The sequence below is a fragment of the Melanerpes formicivorus genome, unplaced genomic scaffold (genome assembly GCF_026170545.1).
Source record: "Melanerpes formicivorus ecotype bairdi unplaced genomic scaffold, bMelFor1.0.p_v2 SCAF_5, whole genome shotgun sequence".
Taxonomy (NCBI): domain Eukaryota; kingdom Metazoa; phylum Chordata; class Aves; order Piciformes; family Picidae; genus Melanerpes; species Melanerpes formicivorus.
The window spans coordinates 12,601,196-12,617,209 of record NW_027142357.1 but is presented as its reverse complement, the minus strand read 5'-3'; the positions used below and the strand labels follow the sequence as shown (position 1 = coordinate 12,617,209).

General features: G+C 53.9%; 1 protein-coding gene across 1 annotated transcript in view; it reads right to left on the bottom strand.

Moving 5' to 3' along the window:
- The window catches only part of COL18A1 (collagen type XVIII alpha 1 chain), a 42,563-nt gene extending 29,926 nt beyond the window's left edge, over positions 1-12,637 (bottom strand). The window contains exons 1-2 of the mRNA XM_068138164.1: positions 12,548-12,637; positions 11,994-12,061 (exon numbers count right to left, since the gene is read on the bottom strand). Coding sequence (XP_067994265.1) covers positions 11,994-12,061; positions 12,548-12,558 — 79 coding nt within the window. The 5' untranslated portion in view covers positions 12,559-12,637. The remainder of the gene's footprint in view (positions 1-11,993; positions 12,062-12,547) is intronic.
- Positions 12,638-16,014: the final 3,377 nt, after the last annotated feature.

Below are 16,014 nucleotides of genomic sequence, written 5' to 3'. Positions count from 1 at the left end.
GCAGGACAAAGTCCAGAAAGGGCTTCAGGGAAAGCAGAGGATGGGCTTAAAAGATTGAAAAGGGACAATGTTATCAGCAGGCAGCTGCCCTGTGCCTCTGTGCCACACACGCAAGGGGCTCTGATTGCTGGCTCTGTCAGCATGGTACTCACACCAACATCCTGCGGTACCCACCACCCTACCATTGGATGGATGTTTGGGTGCCAATGCTGCCACTGGCTTCACCCCTGAAACCCTCACAGGGGCAGTGAAGTGTCACCAGCAACACTTGGAAGCAAAGCAGGGTCATCAAGAGATTGAACAGCAACAGCATGATAGAAAGATTAAACAGCAAAATGAAATGGGAAACGTTTCTGCTCCCCACCCAAGCAAACGGTTTTTTACTGGTGTTTGTGCAACTGTGGTGCAGCAGTTCAAACCACAGCAGCAGCAGCAGCAGCCTGAGGCCAGAGAGGAACAGCCAGCAGCTTAACAGCAATCCCTGCACAGCAACTGTTCACACAGCCAGAGCTTTGGGGGTGTACTGGAAGACCCAAGTGCTAGCATACAAAAGATGTACTGGGAGACCCACTGCCACCATGAGAGTCAGATTTAGGGTGAAACAGGCTGTTGCAAGGACCTTGTACAGCTGCAGTGGGGCTGGTGCCACCAGGCAGGCTACACCTGGCCATGGAGCCTCCCACCTCAGTGAGCCTCCTAAGCCAGGCTTGGTGTTGGTCTAGGTACTAGTGAGGTCGCACCGTGAACAGTGGGTAGTTTTCAGGCTTCCTCTACAAGAAGGACATTGAGGTGCTGGACTGAGTCCAAAGAAAGGCAACACAGCTGGTGAAGGTTCTAGAGTACAGGTCTTATTAGGAGCAGCTGAGGGAACTGAGGTTGTTTAGGCTGGACAAAATGAGGCTCAGAGGAGACCTTCTTGCTCTCTACAACTACCCAAAAGGAGGTAGGATTGAGGTGGACATTGACCTTCTCTCCCAAGTAACAAGCAATAGGACAAGAGGAAACAGCATCAAACTGAGCCAAGGGAGATTTAGGATGGACATTAGGCAAAATTTGTTCCCTGAAATGGTTGTCAAGCCCTGGAATATGTTGTCCAGGGAAGTGGTGGGGTCACCATCCCCATAGGGATGTAAAAGACATGTAGATGTGGTGCTGAGGGACATTGTTTATTGGTGGACTTGGCAGTGCTGCATTAACAGTTGGACTCGATCATCTTAAACATCTTTTCCAACCTAAATGATTCTATGCTTCACCATCAATCCACCCATTCCTGGTTGAATGCAGGCCAGAAGAAACATCCCTAAGCCTCTTTAATCACCCATCTCCAAAATTTCCCCACTGCTGGACCAAAGCTAACCATCAGGAGCTGCGGGCGGAGCCGGAGGCAGGCGCAGGGAGTAGGGCCAGGGCTGCCCCTAGAGCCCTGCCCAGCCATGAGGAGAGGCAGCCCGGGCCGGAGCAGGCCGCAGCCAATGTCCGTTTTACACCGCTGCATTAATCCTGTTGCTAAGACACCCGGGGGTGCAGAAACACAACACCCGGCGGATTAGCGTCTAGACGGCCTGACCTTTCCCTCCGCTCCCGAGGTGGAACCAGGCGCCCTGGGATGAAAGCTGAAGTTTCTGTAGGGTTTTTTTGCAGGTGGGAGCCAGGGAAGGAGGGACATCACTGTCGCTGAAAGAGCTATTTCACTACCTGCTGCTGAAGAGGGATGTGCAGGAGATGGACCCAGGTCCTGCAACCTGCTGCCAAGCCTGGGCTTTGCCCAGTAATGCAGCTGACAAAAGAGCCTTTCATGAGAGGGGACGATGTCAACCCTGCAATTAGCAAGGGAAAAGAAAAAAGAGCCGAAAGAAGATTATTACCTTCAGCAGTTGCCTCTGGGGGCCCCTCTCAAATGGCTTTGTTAACTCTTTCGGATGAACCCAAGAAGCAGAATGTGGGGAAGGAGCAACCAATGTCAGCAACAGTTGGTGGCCAGCTGGACCCAGGGTTGCATCTAAGCCTTAACAGGATGCCATTAGGAGTCTCCTTGGGCACTGTGGAGCGACTTGGCAGTGAGCAATGTCTCTACCCCTGAAGTCCAATGCTGAATCAGACACAGAGAGAATCAGGACCATCACCTGCCTACATTCTAGCTGAGAGGGGACCACACCACAGCTACCATAATCTTCCACTGAATTCTGGGGAAGTCCTTGTGAAATCAAACACTGACCTTGGTAAATGACATCCTCACTCAAGCCATCAAGTAGCCACAGCATAAGCCAGCACCAAACATCTTCTGCCTCCTGCCCTACTGAGTAATGCAATGGAGAGGAGAGCCCAGCCCAGTCCAGCCCAGCAGGTACCACATGCTGTAGTGGGTGGCAGAACTGTCCCATATCCTCCACATCTTCATGACCTGATGCCTCCATCTCCCCAGCAAAAAGATGTGATAGCTTGTTAAAATAGAACAGCACATATTTTTATCAGGTAGTGCCCTGGTTACCTGGTAGAAGGAGGTTAGAAACCTCCCTCTGGGCAATATTTCTCCTCCTGCTGCCAACTCTACCCCAGCTTTCCCTTTTGCCACCCATCCTGAGGAAACCTGAGATTGGTCACCTAGAGGAGAACAGCTGATGGCCCTGACGGTGCCATTGTCCCCTACCCCAGGGGCACCACCTGATGCAAGCCATTCCTGCAAAAAGCCAGTCAGAGAGCAAATCCTCAGCCTGGCCTGCAGCAGCTTTGGCAAGCAAGATGCCAGCCTGACTGTAGTGACAGGATGGGGACAGCTCACCCATCTGCCCCATGAACACTGCTTCCCAGGCTTACAGGTGAAGCAGGGCTGTAGCACTTGCTCCTGAGGAGCCAGGCCTGGCTTCACGGCACCCTAAGGACACCCTTGCTGGCTGAAGCATTGGTCTTGTCCCCACAAGGAGATTTAACAGCAAGCCCCAGGTGCAGGGGTCCCCGGTGCAGCTCCAGAAATAACAACTGCTTAATCAAGTCCTCCATTAAAAGTCAAAGAACACACATGTGCTATTGCAACACACCTTCCTCCATCTGCAAAGCCAGGGACTTTCTCCCGTCTCTGATATTCAGAGGGATTCAGTAACAGCCAAAATCACTGCACTTCTCTTCCATGTCCCCTCCCACCCATCAGTGCTTCCTCCAAGCACCAGTTCTCAGCAAGATGAGGCACACCTGCCTAGAAGGCAGCTGCATCATTGCTACACAGACTCTGGGGGACGTTGGTACCTCCAGTCCGGCTGGAGGTCAGGAAAGGCAGTGAGAGCAGCTAATGAAGGTGCAGAGTACAGATGGAGCAATGGGGTGAAGCAGAGTCCAGCACTGACCTCCCATCTTCATTGCAGAAGATGCTGCCTCCAGGCTGTGTATGGAGAGATGTGCAGGACATCCTTGCAAAGGGTCCTATCTCCCATGGTAAGGCTGCAGAGAGCTGAGCCCTCAGGACTGTGCCTGCACCAGATTAAGTCCCCTCCAGCAGCCTCACTGCTACTGGCATCTACCAGGAAAGCAATGCCATACCATGCACTGCATATTAGGGCTCTAGGGAGGGAACCCCCATTCATGACACAGCAGGATGTAATCTCCTTACAAAGCACAGGAGCTCCTGGCTCCAGCATGCATCCCCCCCAGGGAGAACGCCCTGGTGCTCAGCAGAGGAGCGCAAATTCACCTCATGAGCAAGACAAGTGGTTATTAATGATGGGCACGTGATAACCAGCACTGGGGGAAGGTTTACAGTCCTGGCACATGGAGGCTATAAGCCCTTCTCCTGCTTCAGAGCCTGGCTGGGGAGATGCTGGAATCAGCAAAAGGGTAACATGAGGTGTCCCGAGGCTCCACACCCTCATGTATGTCCTGGGTCAGGGCCAGCCCATCTCCTTGCTGCAGCACAGCCCCCTGTCCAAAAGCAAGGAGGGAGGGACAATGGCTGTGGTCATTCCTTCCCTGGGAACAATGTTGGGAGTAGGGCAAAGATCCAAGGCAGTCTCCCCAGGAAGGAGTGAGGAGATGACTGCATGACACTCCCAAAACTAAGCTAGCCACAGCAGTGCTCACCACCACGGCTGATCTCCATCCACACCTGACAGGGGATAAGGTTTCCTGAAGATGAAGGTCCCAGCCCCACTGGAGAGCATTTTAAGGACAGAAGGGAAGGGCCAAGCCAAAAAAGATGCCCTCCCACCCTGGGGAGCTGGTTAAGAGGAAGACAAGATGTCCTTTCACTCACTGAAGAATGTCTTGCTACTCTGACTTAAGCGCATCACTCCTCCAACTTGGCCCACAGGTGCTTAGAGGAGGGATTCACATCACCCCTTCCTTGGGGACCCTGTTAATCCTGCTGCTGGCAGGCACAGCAGGACAAGAGAACATGCACCACTCATCTCACCAGAGGCACAGATCCCACATCAGCATTGAGAGAAGAATCCTCTGGCTTTCAGCATCCCCTTGCCTTCCCCGTGCTGCACTGCCATCCATTTAATAAATTACAATAAACCAGAACAAACATGGAACCCCTGACCTGGCACCAGCAGCTGCAGTGGTGGCCTGGGACCTGCCAGCAGGAGCAAGGGCTGAAGCCTCGGGCACCTGCTTGACCGGTCTCCCTTGGAGACACTCCCCAGCACTGCACTGCCTCAGCTGGGAACACTGCTGAGCTGGAAGGGAACTGGACGGGACCTGGGCCACCACCCACTGCATGAGTGCAGCCAGTAAACGGTGTCAGTTTATCTGGGGTTATCAAAAATGTGTTGTTTATCCAAAAGTCAACAATCTCCAACTCAATTTTAAGTTACAGACTAACAAGGAGGGTGGAAAAGACTGAATGTGTTTGACTGAAATGTTTACTGCGGAGAAGGCAGGTGAATGATTATGAACTCTAAAATCAGAGATAACTTCAGGGACCATCAAACTGACAGAGATTTATGCCAGTAAAGATTGTGGGAAGAGCATGGGGATGGTGATGCTGGGCTGGTGAGCTGCAGGCTTGAGGTGCCCCAGCTGCTATTCCCACCCTAGGCTGATCAAGCAGCCTCCCACAACCTGGGGACAGGGTCAGAGCCATATCTTTCAGTCCCGTGGGAGGAGGAAGTCAGCAAATTGAGCTTGGGAATAAAATAAAAATGCAATAAAATCCACTAATGACCAATTTCCATCTTAGAAAACAGCTGGGAGGCGATGCCAAAAAAAGCAATAAAAATTCCACAAAAGTAACCTTTTCAACTGAAAACCAACAGGCACAGAACGTTCCGGTCCAGATGTTTCTTGATGAGAAAGTCCTCAACACCGGGGATGCTCCTGCCAAATGGTCAGAGCCAGGAGCTTAGCAAGTCTCCAGAGTCTTGTCCCTAGGGCACCCCCTGCAGCAACCCCAGGATAAAATGGGGGAGAGGTCCTGCTTCCCCTCCATCCCCCAACACTTGCTAGGAGTCAAAAGCCATCCCACCTTTGGCTTGTAGGAACCATTCCTTCACCCCCAAAGGGTTTATTAACTGCACTCATGCCCCAAGGCCATTGAGGGGGTCTCTGGTCTGCTCTTGCACACATTGGATGGGGAAAGAAATCAAGACAAGAAACAGAAAATGACTCTAAGACATCCAATTATGTGGGCAGATCTGCCAACTGTGCCTGGCACCACGCAGGTAACCCACCAGCTGTGCCACCGAGTTGGTACATACCCCAGAGGGTCTTTGGTCACTCCCACCCAACACAACCCATTTTTGCCCTCAGGCCCACCCCAGCGCTCCCCATGCCTGCAGCCTCTAGTCTCACATTTCTTCCAGTGCCTCCAAAGCCACATGAAGGCAATGTTGCAAGTCCCTGTTGGCTGTACAAATGTCCAAACCATTTTACAATCCTTGCTTCAATTAATCTTTGGCAGCAAGCTCTCTAGGGTAATCAAGTCCCACATTAAAAGCCAAAAACCACACATGTGCTGCCACAACATACCTCCCTCCATCCACAAAATCACGGACTTTCTCCCACTCCCCAATATTCAAGGGGATTTTGTACCAGCCAACTCTGTTGCAGGTTTATCTCCACCACATTCCACCTATCAGTGCTCCTCTGAGCACTGACACATCTGTCCAGAAGGCAGCAGCACCACTGCTTCACACACATTGGTACCCAAGGGATGAAGAACAGGGCTGGAGGACAAGAGAGCTGGTGAGAGCACACTACAGATGGCAGAGCAGAGATGGGAGTTGTGGGGTGAGGTGGAGGCCAGCACTAGTCTCTGCCATCCATTGCAGAAGATGCTGCCTCCAGGCTGCACACAGAGCCTGAGAGATGTGCAGGATGCTCCTGGAAAGGATTCATCTCCAACGCTTCCTCAGATGTCATCAGCTACACTAGAAGATTGCTAAAAGGTTTTATTAATCCCATACCTCTAGGCTGCTGATATACATCTGACACTTAATCCCAGATGTCTCCTTTAGCACTTTGAACTCTGCTGAGCTGCCAGAATTAATTCTGTTCTTGCTAAATTATCAGAGTTTGGAAGAGGCACAGCATACTGAGATTGTCATTCCAGGGCTTACAGCATCATCCTAACAATGGCCACAGACCAGACTGGTGCAGCAGAGAAAGCCAGTACTGCACACATCCAATAGCAATAGGAGCACCAAGGTGTAGGCAAGCCCTCATTGGTAAAGCAGTGCAGCAGCATGCCCCCCCAGCCTATGAGCAGATGCATTGCTCCATCCCTGCAGCAGCCCTTCCAGCTCTCCTTCCCTCTGCGTTCTCTCAGGAATGTCACCCTCTGCAAAGCAGTGCCAAGCTCAGAGCATCACTTAAGGCAGAGAAGCATTACCTGGAATAACATGAGGAGGTTGCCTGCAGATGGAGGATCTTCTCCCTCTGCTCTCCAGGCACAGTTCAAGTACCCCTCCTTGACCCCACATCCCTGGTATATCTCTCCTGGCTGTGCCTACCTTACTGAACAGGAGAGCTGCTTGGACCATCAAGCTGGTTATAATGGATGTTTGCCTATTACCACCACGGAACACCAGGGAGCCCCCAGGCAGCAGGAAGGAGCCCATGTGAGAAACATGAGGACTCCAGTGCAGGAAGGAGACACACAAGCATGGACCATGGGGCTTCCCACATGGCTGAGCAATGTGATCCCCATCCTGATCCCTATCCTGTAGGTAGTGCCTGGAGTGAAGTGGGTATGTCCATGGTGTGATAACCTAAACCACAAACCAGAGTGGTGGCAGGTAGAAAGTATGACCAGCCTGTTAAGGGAGAGGATTCTGCCCCTCCTCTTTGCTCTCCTGAGACACTACAGAGAGTACTGCATCCAGCTCTGTGGTCCTTAGTAAAAGAAAGACATAGACTTGTTGGAGCAGGTCCAGAGAAGGCCACAAAAACCATCAGAGGGCTGGAGCACTTCTGCTGTGAGGGCAGGCTGAGAGAGTTGGGGTTGTTCAGCCTGGAGAAGACAAGGCTCTGGAGAGGCCTCACTGTGGCCTTCCAATATATAAAGGGGACTCAGAAAAAAGCTGGAGAGGGGCTTTTTACCAGGGCCTGCAATGACAGGACTAGGGGCAATATTTTTAAATAAAGATGGTCTGTTGACATTGGACATAAAAAAGAACTTTTTTTTTCTTTTAAGAATAGGGTGGTGAAACACAGGAACAAGTTGCCCAAAGAGTTTGTGGATGCCCCATCACTAGGTTGGCTAGAACTCTGAATAACCTGACTTAGTGGAAGATGCCCCTGCTCACTGCGGGTTTGGGGGGTGGGGAGGTGGGTTGGAGTAGGTGATCTTCAAAGGACTCTTCCAACTCAAAACTTTCTGTTATTATATGATAAAGCAGGAGCAGGTGAATTAGTAAGACTGCAGATGCATGAGGGTGAGATACTGTGGCCTTGCGTAGAAGACCAGGTTGTCCCATGTGCCTGGGAGTCTCCTCCCAAAGCCACTGCGACAAGAGTCAGATGTGCTGGAGGACACAACAGTGGCATCCTACGGTACAAGCTGGTTTGAGCTCTCCCTCACTATGTCAAAGGACCAAGGACACACCTCAGTTCTACCAGATATCCCTGCACTGTCAAGGTGGATAGTTTGCAAACAGTGGTGGCCACAGCATCTGAGCACCCAGGTCCTTGTGGTGGATGCAGCTTTGGATCAGTCCTCGCCCCCTGTGCCCACTCCCTGCTCCACACATTCCTGCCTCCTTCAAAAGAAGTGCTGACATCCCCCCACTACAGAAGAGGCTCTTTCCCAGCAGCATAGTTATCCGCCTGGGGTTTTTTTTAAGCCATGCGGTAATGCTTGAAACAGGATTGCAAAACGTGATCCTCTGGCTTCTCCAAGTGCTCAAGGCCTTCTGTGTAACAGCACCCAAATTATACCAACATAACCTTTGTAAGAAGAGGTTAATTCCAGCTGCAGGTTAAAAAGAAATAAGAGGCAATGTCACAATGAAGCTGCTATTCAGAGTAGAGACCCTGCTTCTTCGGGACCTCGTAGTGTGCACGCAGGATCTTTCAGCAGCCACAGGGAGAAGCAGTTCAGCTCTCCATTCTCCTAGGGACATATCCAGTGGAGAGGGAGCTCCCAGGCATCGATGGACACACAGGGCCAGGAGAGATCTGGGCTGTTCCCTATCCTCTCATGAAAACCTAAAATCAAGTCAGAGCTCTGGGAGACGGATGCTGAGGATGGACCAAATCCAAGTATGAGATCTGCAGAACCACCAAGAAAATTAGGTTGGGGCTTGAAAAGGTCACTTGCATCAGTGGAAGTAAAAAAACAATCCTGCCTGGGAGCTCAGCCACTCTACAGGACTACTCAGTCACTTTTCAAAATAAGTTTTCAGCCCCAAAGTGCCATATGAACAAGGCCACTTCATCTCTGCTGCCTCCTCCTCGGGATGGGCAGGAGGGGTGGGATGCATCACCCAGGGGATGGACCAGGAGCCCTAGGAGCATCCAGCAGTGCCACAGAGAGATATCTGCAGGCTTGGCTCCTTCCAGCTGCTGGCAGCTTGAGGTGGCTCCCCTCCCCACCAGCTCCCACAGCAGAGAGCAGCAGCCCAGATAAGGTTTTGCAAACAGAAGTCCTGCCACTTGATAAGGAAATGAAGCGCCTGCAGAGCCTCTCAAGCACAGCGTACTCTCCCTGTTGCTCCAGCCCAGGAGCCTCAAGAGCCAAATGATGCTGCAGGAGCTGACAGACACCAACTCTCCCCAAGGTGAACCCATGCTGATGGGTCCATCCCTTGGCCAATTTCCCACAGCCCTTCTCCTAGCCTTTAGAATAAATTCTTAAAATACTGTTTGCAAAAGCTCTGATCCACCTGTCAGAAATTCCCAGGCGTTGATGCCAAAGCAGTTATGTCACAACCTGTAAAACATTTTGCACAGGACCTGTTTCATTTGTGAAGGTACACGTTTGCAAGGCATCCTAGCCATTGAGACCCACCAGACACTGAGACCAACTAATTATTGAGGATGGGAATAAAAATCAAGCTCCTGGCTCCTGCACCTGCTATACTTACCAGTGGGAGGAGGCAGCTCAGCTTCCCAGCTGCTGCCTGCATCCTCCTCATCACCAGCCAAGACTTCAATGTCTATCCCAGTCCCAAATCAATGCTTACAAACTCCCTCCAGGACAAAATGAATGAAGTCAGGCTCTCTCATGTAGCCATACCCACCACAAGACTGGGGAACCCCAGTCAGCTTTGTAAACCACTAAGTGTGAGGATGCCCCATCTCCAGGAACCTGTTCCACAGCTGTCCTCTTTCCTGAGAATGTGGATTTTCCCAGCATCCAACCCAGCTCCTTGCATGGGGGACACCAACAGCCCTGCAGTGTGCTATGTTTCCACCCCATGCTTTCAGGACTGGGCCCATGGCAGCATTACTACAGCATCCCCATCCCCTACTGAGAAATCCCAGAGATCCAGTGATTACAGGTAAGACCAGCTCTGAGCAGCTAAGCCCCCAAATCTGCAAGGCAGGCAGATAAACAGAAAGGTTATCTCCATGCCACGACGGCCTTCAGAGCAAACATTCCCCAGGAGCCATCACAAAGGAAGGCTGGCAGAACAGGCCCTGCAGTCCTTGAACGTTGAACCAAAGGAAGAAAAAAAAAAAAAAAAAGAGAGAAAAGAAAAAGAAAGGCTAAAAAAAACCACCCAACCCTCTTGCAGATTCTTTTGAAACCCGCTTCACAGCCTGCCTTTGGGAGACAGCCAAGTCAGCTGGGTGAAACGGGCACCTCCCTGCCCTGCCACTGGTGACTGTGCCAGTGGTGCTCCCCTGGCATTTAACCCCTCTGTACACCACGTGAAAGCCCTTTAGGGTCCCCCAGCATGGCTGCTCAAAGCCACAGGGGATGCAGCTTCAGCTCAGCAAAGGGTCTCAACCAGCCCTGAGTGTCCAATGCCATGACAGGAGCCAAGATGCCAGCGGAGAGAGGGTGGGAAAGGCACAAGTACTTCTGAGTAATCACTATTAAACCAGCTCCTGGCCCTCCAGCTCAGTTCAGCCATGCTGGATGGTCTCCAGGGACCTAAAATAGTGAATTCAGGATTTCACATGGGAATGATGCACCCATCTCTGGAGACTTCCAAGGGGAGCTTTGTTCCCACGGTGCCTGGGGAGGCACCCACGCCACAGAAAGCAGTGTCACAAACTCAGTCTGGGGCACTTCAAGAACTTCTCCAATTGTTCCCAGACACTCTAGTCATGCCATGCATCCCAGCTGCCCAGGCCACTCTCTTGCCCTCTGTGACATAACCCAACGACCAGCAGAGCCAGCTTCCACACATCCATGCCCGAGCTGTTCCTAGATGACACAAAGCCTCGCTCCAGTAAATAATCCATCGATTCCATGGCTCGGTGCCTGTCCGATTTCCAGCTCGCCTGTACCTGGGGCAGCCACTTAACAACACATCTCACCCAGACAGAGGGGGGCATGAGCCATGCCTCGTAATGTGCTGGCAAGCTGACAACACTCAGCACAAGCATAGGACAAGCAGAACAGCATCCCCATAGAAAAGCCAGCCTTGTCTAGTTTTGGTTTACAGCTTGAAGTTCAGCTGCTTTTGTAAAGGGGGCTGCTGGGCTGCAAGTTGGGCTGGGGGTATCCTGTGTTAGCCATGGCTTTCTCAGCTGCCTCACGTTGGGCACACATCCAGAGCTGGCTGCAAGTGGAGGAGGGTTTTCAACCGGTCTGGCAGCCAGGCGGAAGCTTCCCCGGCGTGGAGGTAAAGTTCACCAGGAAGAGGCAACTCATACGCTCTGGCAGTGGGAGAACCGGCTCGTGCGCCCCGTGGGTAAAGACAGGCTGGAAAGCTGAGTCAGTGCTGAATTCCCCTCTCCTGGGGCACAGCAAGATGAGCAGATGAGAGGGCTGTTTCGCAGAGCCCCGAAGGCAAGAGAAAGCCAGCGAGCGGCATGGGAGGTGTTGCATCCCCAGGGCCCACACTCGAGGCTTCCTACCGCTCATGCTGCTCCCACAGGCTTGCAGTCACAGGGAGGACTTCTGCAGGCGCAATAGAAACCCCTAATACATGGAGCATGACCACTTAAGGCAACGCCATCCCATTTGTCCCACAACCAGAACAGACCAGACAAACCACTCTCACCCCAGTAAAGCCTTCGAGCATGCTGCAGCCAGGCATCTCTCCCAGGAGCTGCCCAGCACAGCATTCCCCCAGCATCCTTCCCCGGTGCCCTGTTGATATGGGGCACACAGAACCCCAACCCTGCCAATCTCAGCGGCAGCAAGGGATGCAGCAGTTGAAGGGGTGTGTGGAGCGAAATGCCCCTCATCACCCTTCTCTTTGGGGACCACAGACTGGGCGCAGCATTTGGCCAAGGAAAGACTGAAAGCTCTGTGCACACAGGGGAGCAGGGTTTGTTCACACCACATCCCGGGGGACAGAGGCTTCAGGACAGGGAGTGGGTGCAAGACCTCGGGCACAGCGGCAGGGATACGCTCCCTCTCCCGAGCATCCCGCGCACGTTACCGGGCTCCTGGGAAGCGGCGGGGACCAGCAGGACAAAGAGCCCGAGAAGCAGCCACCGCGGGGGGCACCTGCGGGAAGGGAAGAAGAGAGCAAGAGGTTACCCACGTCCCGTCGGCTCCTGACAGCCCCCCGCCAAGCAGCCCCGCCAGAACCGGTGGTCCCCGGGACGTTCCCACGCTACCGGTGCCCCCCAGCCCCGGTGATACCAGCACACCGGTGCCTCGTTGAACCCCAGCCCAGGGAGCTCTGGGGCCCCACGCTACCGGTGCCGGGGTCCCCGGGGTCCCTCTCACGGCATACCAGTGACCCCAGCCTTAGTGACACTAGAGCCTTCGGTGAACCCCAGCCGAGGTGGCTCCGAGGGTCCTCGCAGTACCGGCGCCCCCAGGGTGCCTCCCACGGCATACTAGTACACCGGAGCCTCGGTGAACCCCAGCGCCGGTGGCTCTGGGGTCCCCATGGTACTGGTGTCCTTCTCAAGGCATACCGGTGCCCCCAGCTCCGGCGGCTCCGGGGTCCCGGTGCGCCCGACAGACCCCCGCCCGGTCCCTCACCCTGAGCGCATGGTGCCCGCTCGGTGCCGGCGGCTCGGATCGGATCGGCGCGGCTCGGCGGTGCTCGGCTCGATTCGGCACTGCTCGGCTCGGCTCGGCCCGGGGGGCGGGGAGGGGAAGGAGGCAGGGGAGGGAGGGGCGGCCCGCCCCGGGCCGGCTGCGAAGCGAGCGAGCCGGGGCCGGGCCTCAGCCCCCTCCCAACTCCCGGTCACCGGGGCTTCATCTGACACTGGGCAACAGCGGGGGAGTCGGGGACACCCCTCGGGGCGTCCAGGCTCTCCGTCAGCCCCAGTGCAGCCAGTGTGCAGGGGACGTGGACCAACTGCCCTCTCCGAGGAGCATCCTGCCTCTCCCCGGGGCGTCGGGAAACACCCGCGCCCCGAAAGGGCACTGTAAGCCTGGACCTGCCCCGGCATCGCCTGCTCTACCAGGCCCGTGAGCTCGCAGGCTAGGAACGGGTGAATCGGCGAGTTGAGGTCGTTCCCTCTTCCCCGTCTCAGCCAGCAAGAAAGGGGGCGCCCAGCAGGAAAGGGAGCTCCCATCCGGGCACCCCATGCCATCATCTCCCGGCTTTTCTGTACCCCAGCGACCCCTCACTCCTGCATGTGGGGCTTGAAAACCCCATAAGCTTCTGCTGCTGCTCTGTCCCTGCAATGAACGACATGCCCCCTCCCCGGGTGTGGAGGTCCCTGGAAGTGTGCAAGGATGAGTTGGACAGGGCTTTGAGTAACCTGCTGTAGTGGAAGGTGTCCCTGCCTATGGCAGAGAGGTTTGAACTAGATGATCTTTAATCCCATTCCAACCCAAACCATTCTACAATTCTGTGATTCTAACCTAGCCCAGCCTGGCAGGATTGGGGTCCTGGGTGTCCCCAAGACAGCCCATACCAGAGGGCTGGGGTGCCAGACACATACCTCACCTTACCTTTCCCATGCAGGGACAGGAGTTAAAACTGGTGCTGCTGCCCACTTTCACCCCCTCCCCTTACCCCAGCTTTCATCTTCCTCCAGACCCAGCCCAGCGGAGGGCAGGATAATCCCCACGAAACCTGCCACACCTTGCTTTGTCTTCCACAGCATTTTAGTGCCCCGCGGCAGCAAGCTTCTGAAATTCAAGCCCTGCAAACTTCCTGAGGATCTAGAAGTGATTCATTGATGATGGCAGAGGCGGTGTTTAGTCTGATCCAGGGTTTGGATCCAGCAGTATAAACCATGACATCCAGCTGCTTGGCTCCATGCTCGCAGAGGTGCATGCCATCGCTATCCTTCTTTTAGCAATAAATCTTTTGAATGTACTGTCACCACAAGAGCCAAAGGCAGGCAGCCCCTCAGCACGACCCCAGTCTAGGGGAGATGAATAGACACCGAAGCTGCCTTTTGTTTGGGTGCAGAATGATTTCACACGGTCAGGACTGTTAAATTTATGCTCTGCTGGCTGGATGCTGAGTGATTTACTGCCCTTTTCTTCTCCCGCAGCTGGATTCCTTTCCTTCAGGTAGACGCTGATGTGCCTTGCCCAGGTACCTGAGCTGCCATTTCATGCAGCGTTTTTGGAGGGATGGATGGGCTGCAGGAGGAGCCACGATGGTGCTGGGCCTGGAGAGTGTGGAGCAAGTGGGAGGATAGTCCCAGGGCAAGAACTGTGTTTGAAAAAATCTCCTTGAAAACCACAAATCATGCACCTTGATAGTGTTGGTCTCTTCAAAGCAAGCTGGCTTTTAATAGGTTTGATGGGAGTGGGTGGTAAACACTCCTGTGGAGAGGCCATGGGCAGCTCCAGGGCCCTGCTCTGGGCATTGCTCTAGCTCAGCAGGAAAACATGGCAGTGACCCTTCCCACCATTATCAGCAGGGGCTAGGAGGTGCAAATCTGGCTGGGGCTATCCTGACCACCTGCCTGGACCTTCCCACACACTGACTCAGCTGGTGCTCCACCAAAAGCAGAGATGTTATCACTGGGCAGTGCAAGTACGAGGTGCAGGTGAATGTGGAGCTGCTTTACAGCCCAGACTTCCTCCTTGCTGCACCTTTGGGCTCTGCCTGGCCTGGCTATGCTCTTCCAGCTCCTGCTGTGCTTGTTTGCTAGGGAGGTACACAGGGAAAGTTCAAGTGCATCACCTTTTTTCCAGTTCTCCTGCTTTCCCTGCAAGTGGGTCTCTGCCCCAGTACCGGCCCGACTGCCGTGGGGCTGTCTCCCCCCAGCAGACCTCTATGTAAAGTGCCTGGCTGACACCAGGGCAGTTTCCCATCATAAAACTTCCTCCCACTGTGCTTTAAAGTTCAAGAGCCACGAAGGACACATAATGAAGCTCATCTTTTCCCAAGGAAACAAACGGCCTGCTGTTGGGAGGCAGCTCTTTCGAAAGTCAACCAAATGGAAACCAGCAGTGCTCTGTAGCTCACAACCGCAGCTTCCCAAACCCTGGCCGGAAAGGCCCTCCTGCCCCGTAGGCTTCAAGCTCCAGCAAAGCCTTAATGTTTTTCGTCTCTGCATGGCTCCTCCAGGGTCCCACTGTCTCCCCACCCCAGTGCCTGGCTTCCACCCGCTCTCTTCCAGCTGTATCCCGCAGCTGGTGGTCCCATGCTGCTGGGTGGCCCTGGGCAGGGGCACCCTATTGTGGAGACAGAAGGACTGCCCCAGCTCCCCAGCTTCACACGGCCCTTGCCAGCTCAGTGGCTGGGACAGCACGGCGGCCAAAAACATGTCACCCTGGCAACCCTGTGGGACGACTGGCCTGTTTTTCCCTCTTTTGGGCAGAGAGGAGGGGTTGGAAACCCTGGCCATCATGGCCCAGGCATGACCCTGGCAGTGGTTTCAGGGCTGGCATGTATGGCCTTCATCTACATCATCCTCCTGAAGCAGCTTTGGCATGGTGTCTGCCCCTGTGCTCTCTGCAGGCTGCCAGGAAGCCTGAGGAGCTGCAAACTGTGTGCTGCAGGAGTGGCAGGGGTGCCAGAGGACACTGAACTGTCACCACCACCACTGCTTGTGCACAGTTGCCTTGGGATGCTCCTGTGACTTGCAGCTAGGATATGGGCAGGAATGGCCTTAGTCCTGCTGCCACCATGCTTTTCCACAGGAGACTTAGTGAGAAAGCTGAGGAGCAATGGAAGCCATAGGATTGGGGCCAGGACAGCAATAAGGGACAAGAGGCAAAGGATAATATTTGACAAGTGTCCCTGTAGAGAAACAAAGGCTGCAGCAAGCAGAGGGAGGAGAAAAACACCAGCAGGCAATCCCCAAGTGGTAGCCATAACTGGCCTTCCTGCTTTGATGTGCCATTTGTCCATGTTAAAGCCACCTTCTCACAGCTGCAGCCCCTGTGTGTGAGCACTCAGGACCACTGACACCAGTCAGTTTTTTATCTCTCTACCACATCTGTTGCTTTGGCTAAGAAGTCCGTGTCTGCTCATGCCCCGGATCCACCAGGAGAGTAGTGTAGGAAATGGTCCAGGAGGGATGTTCACT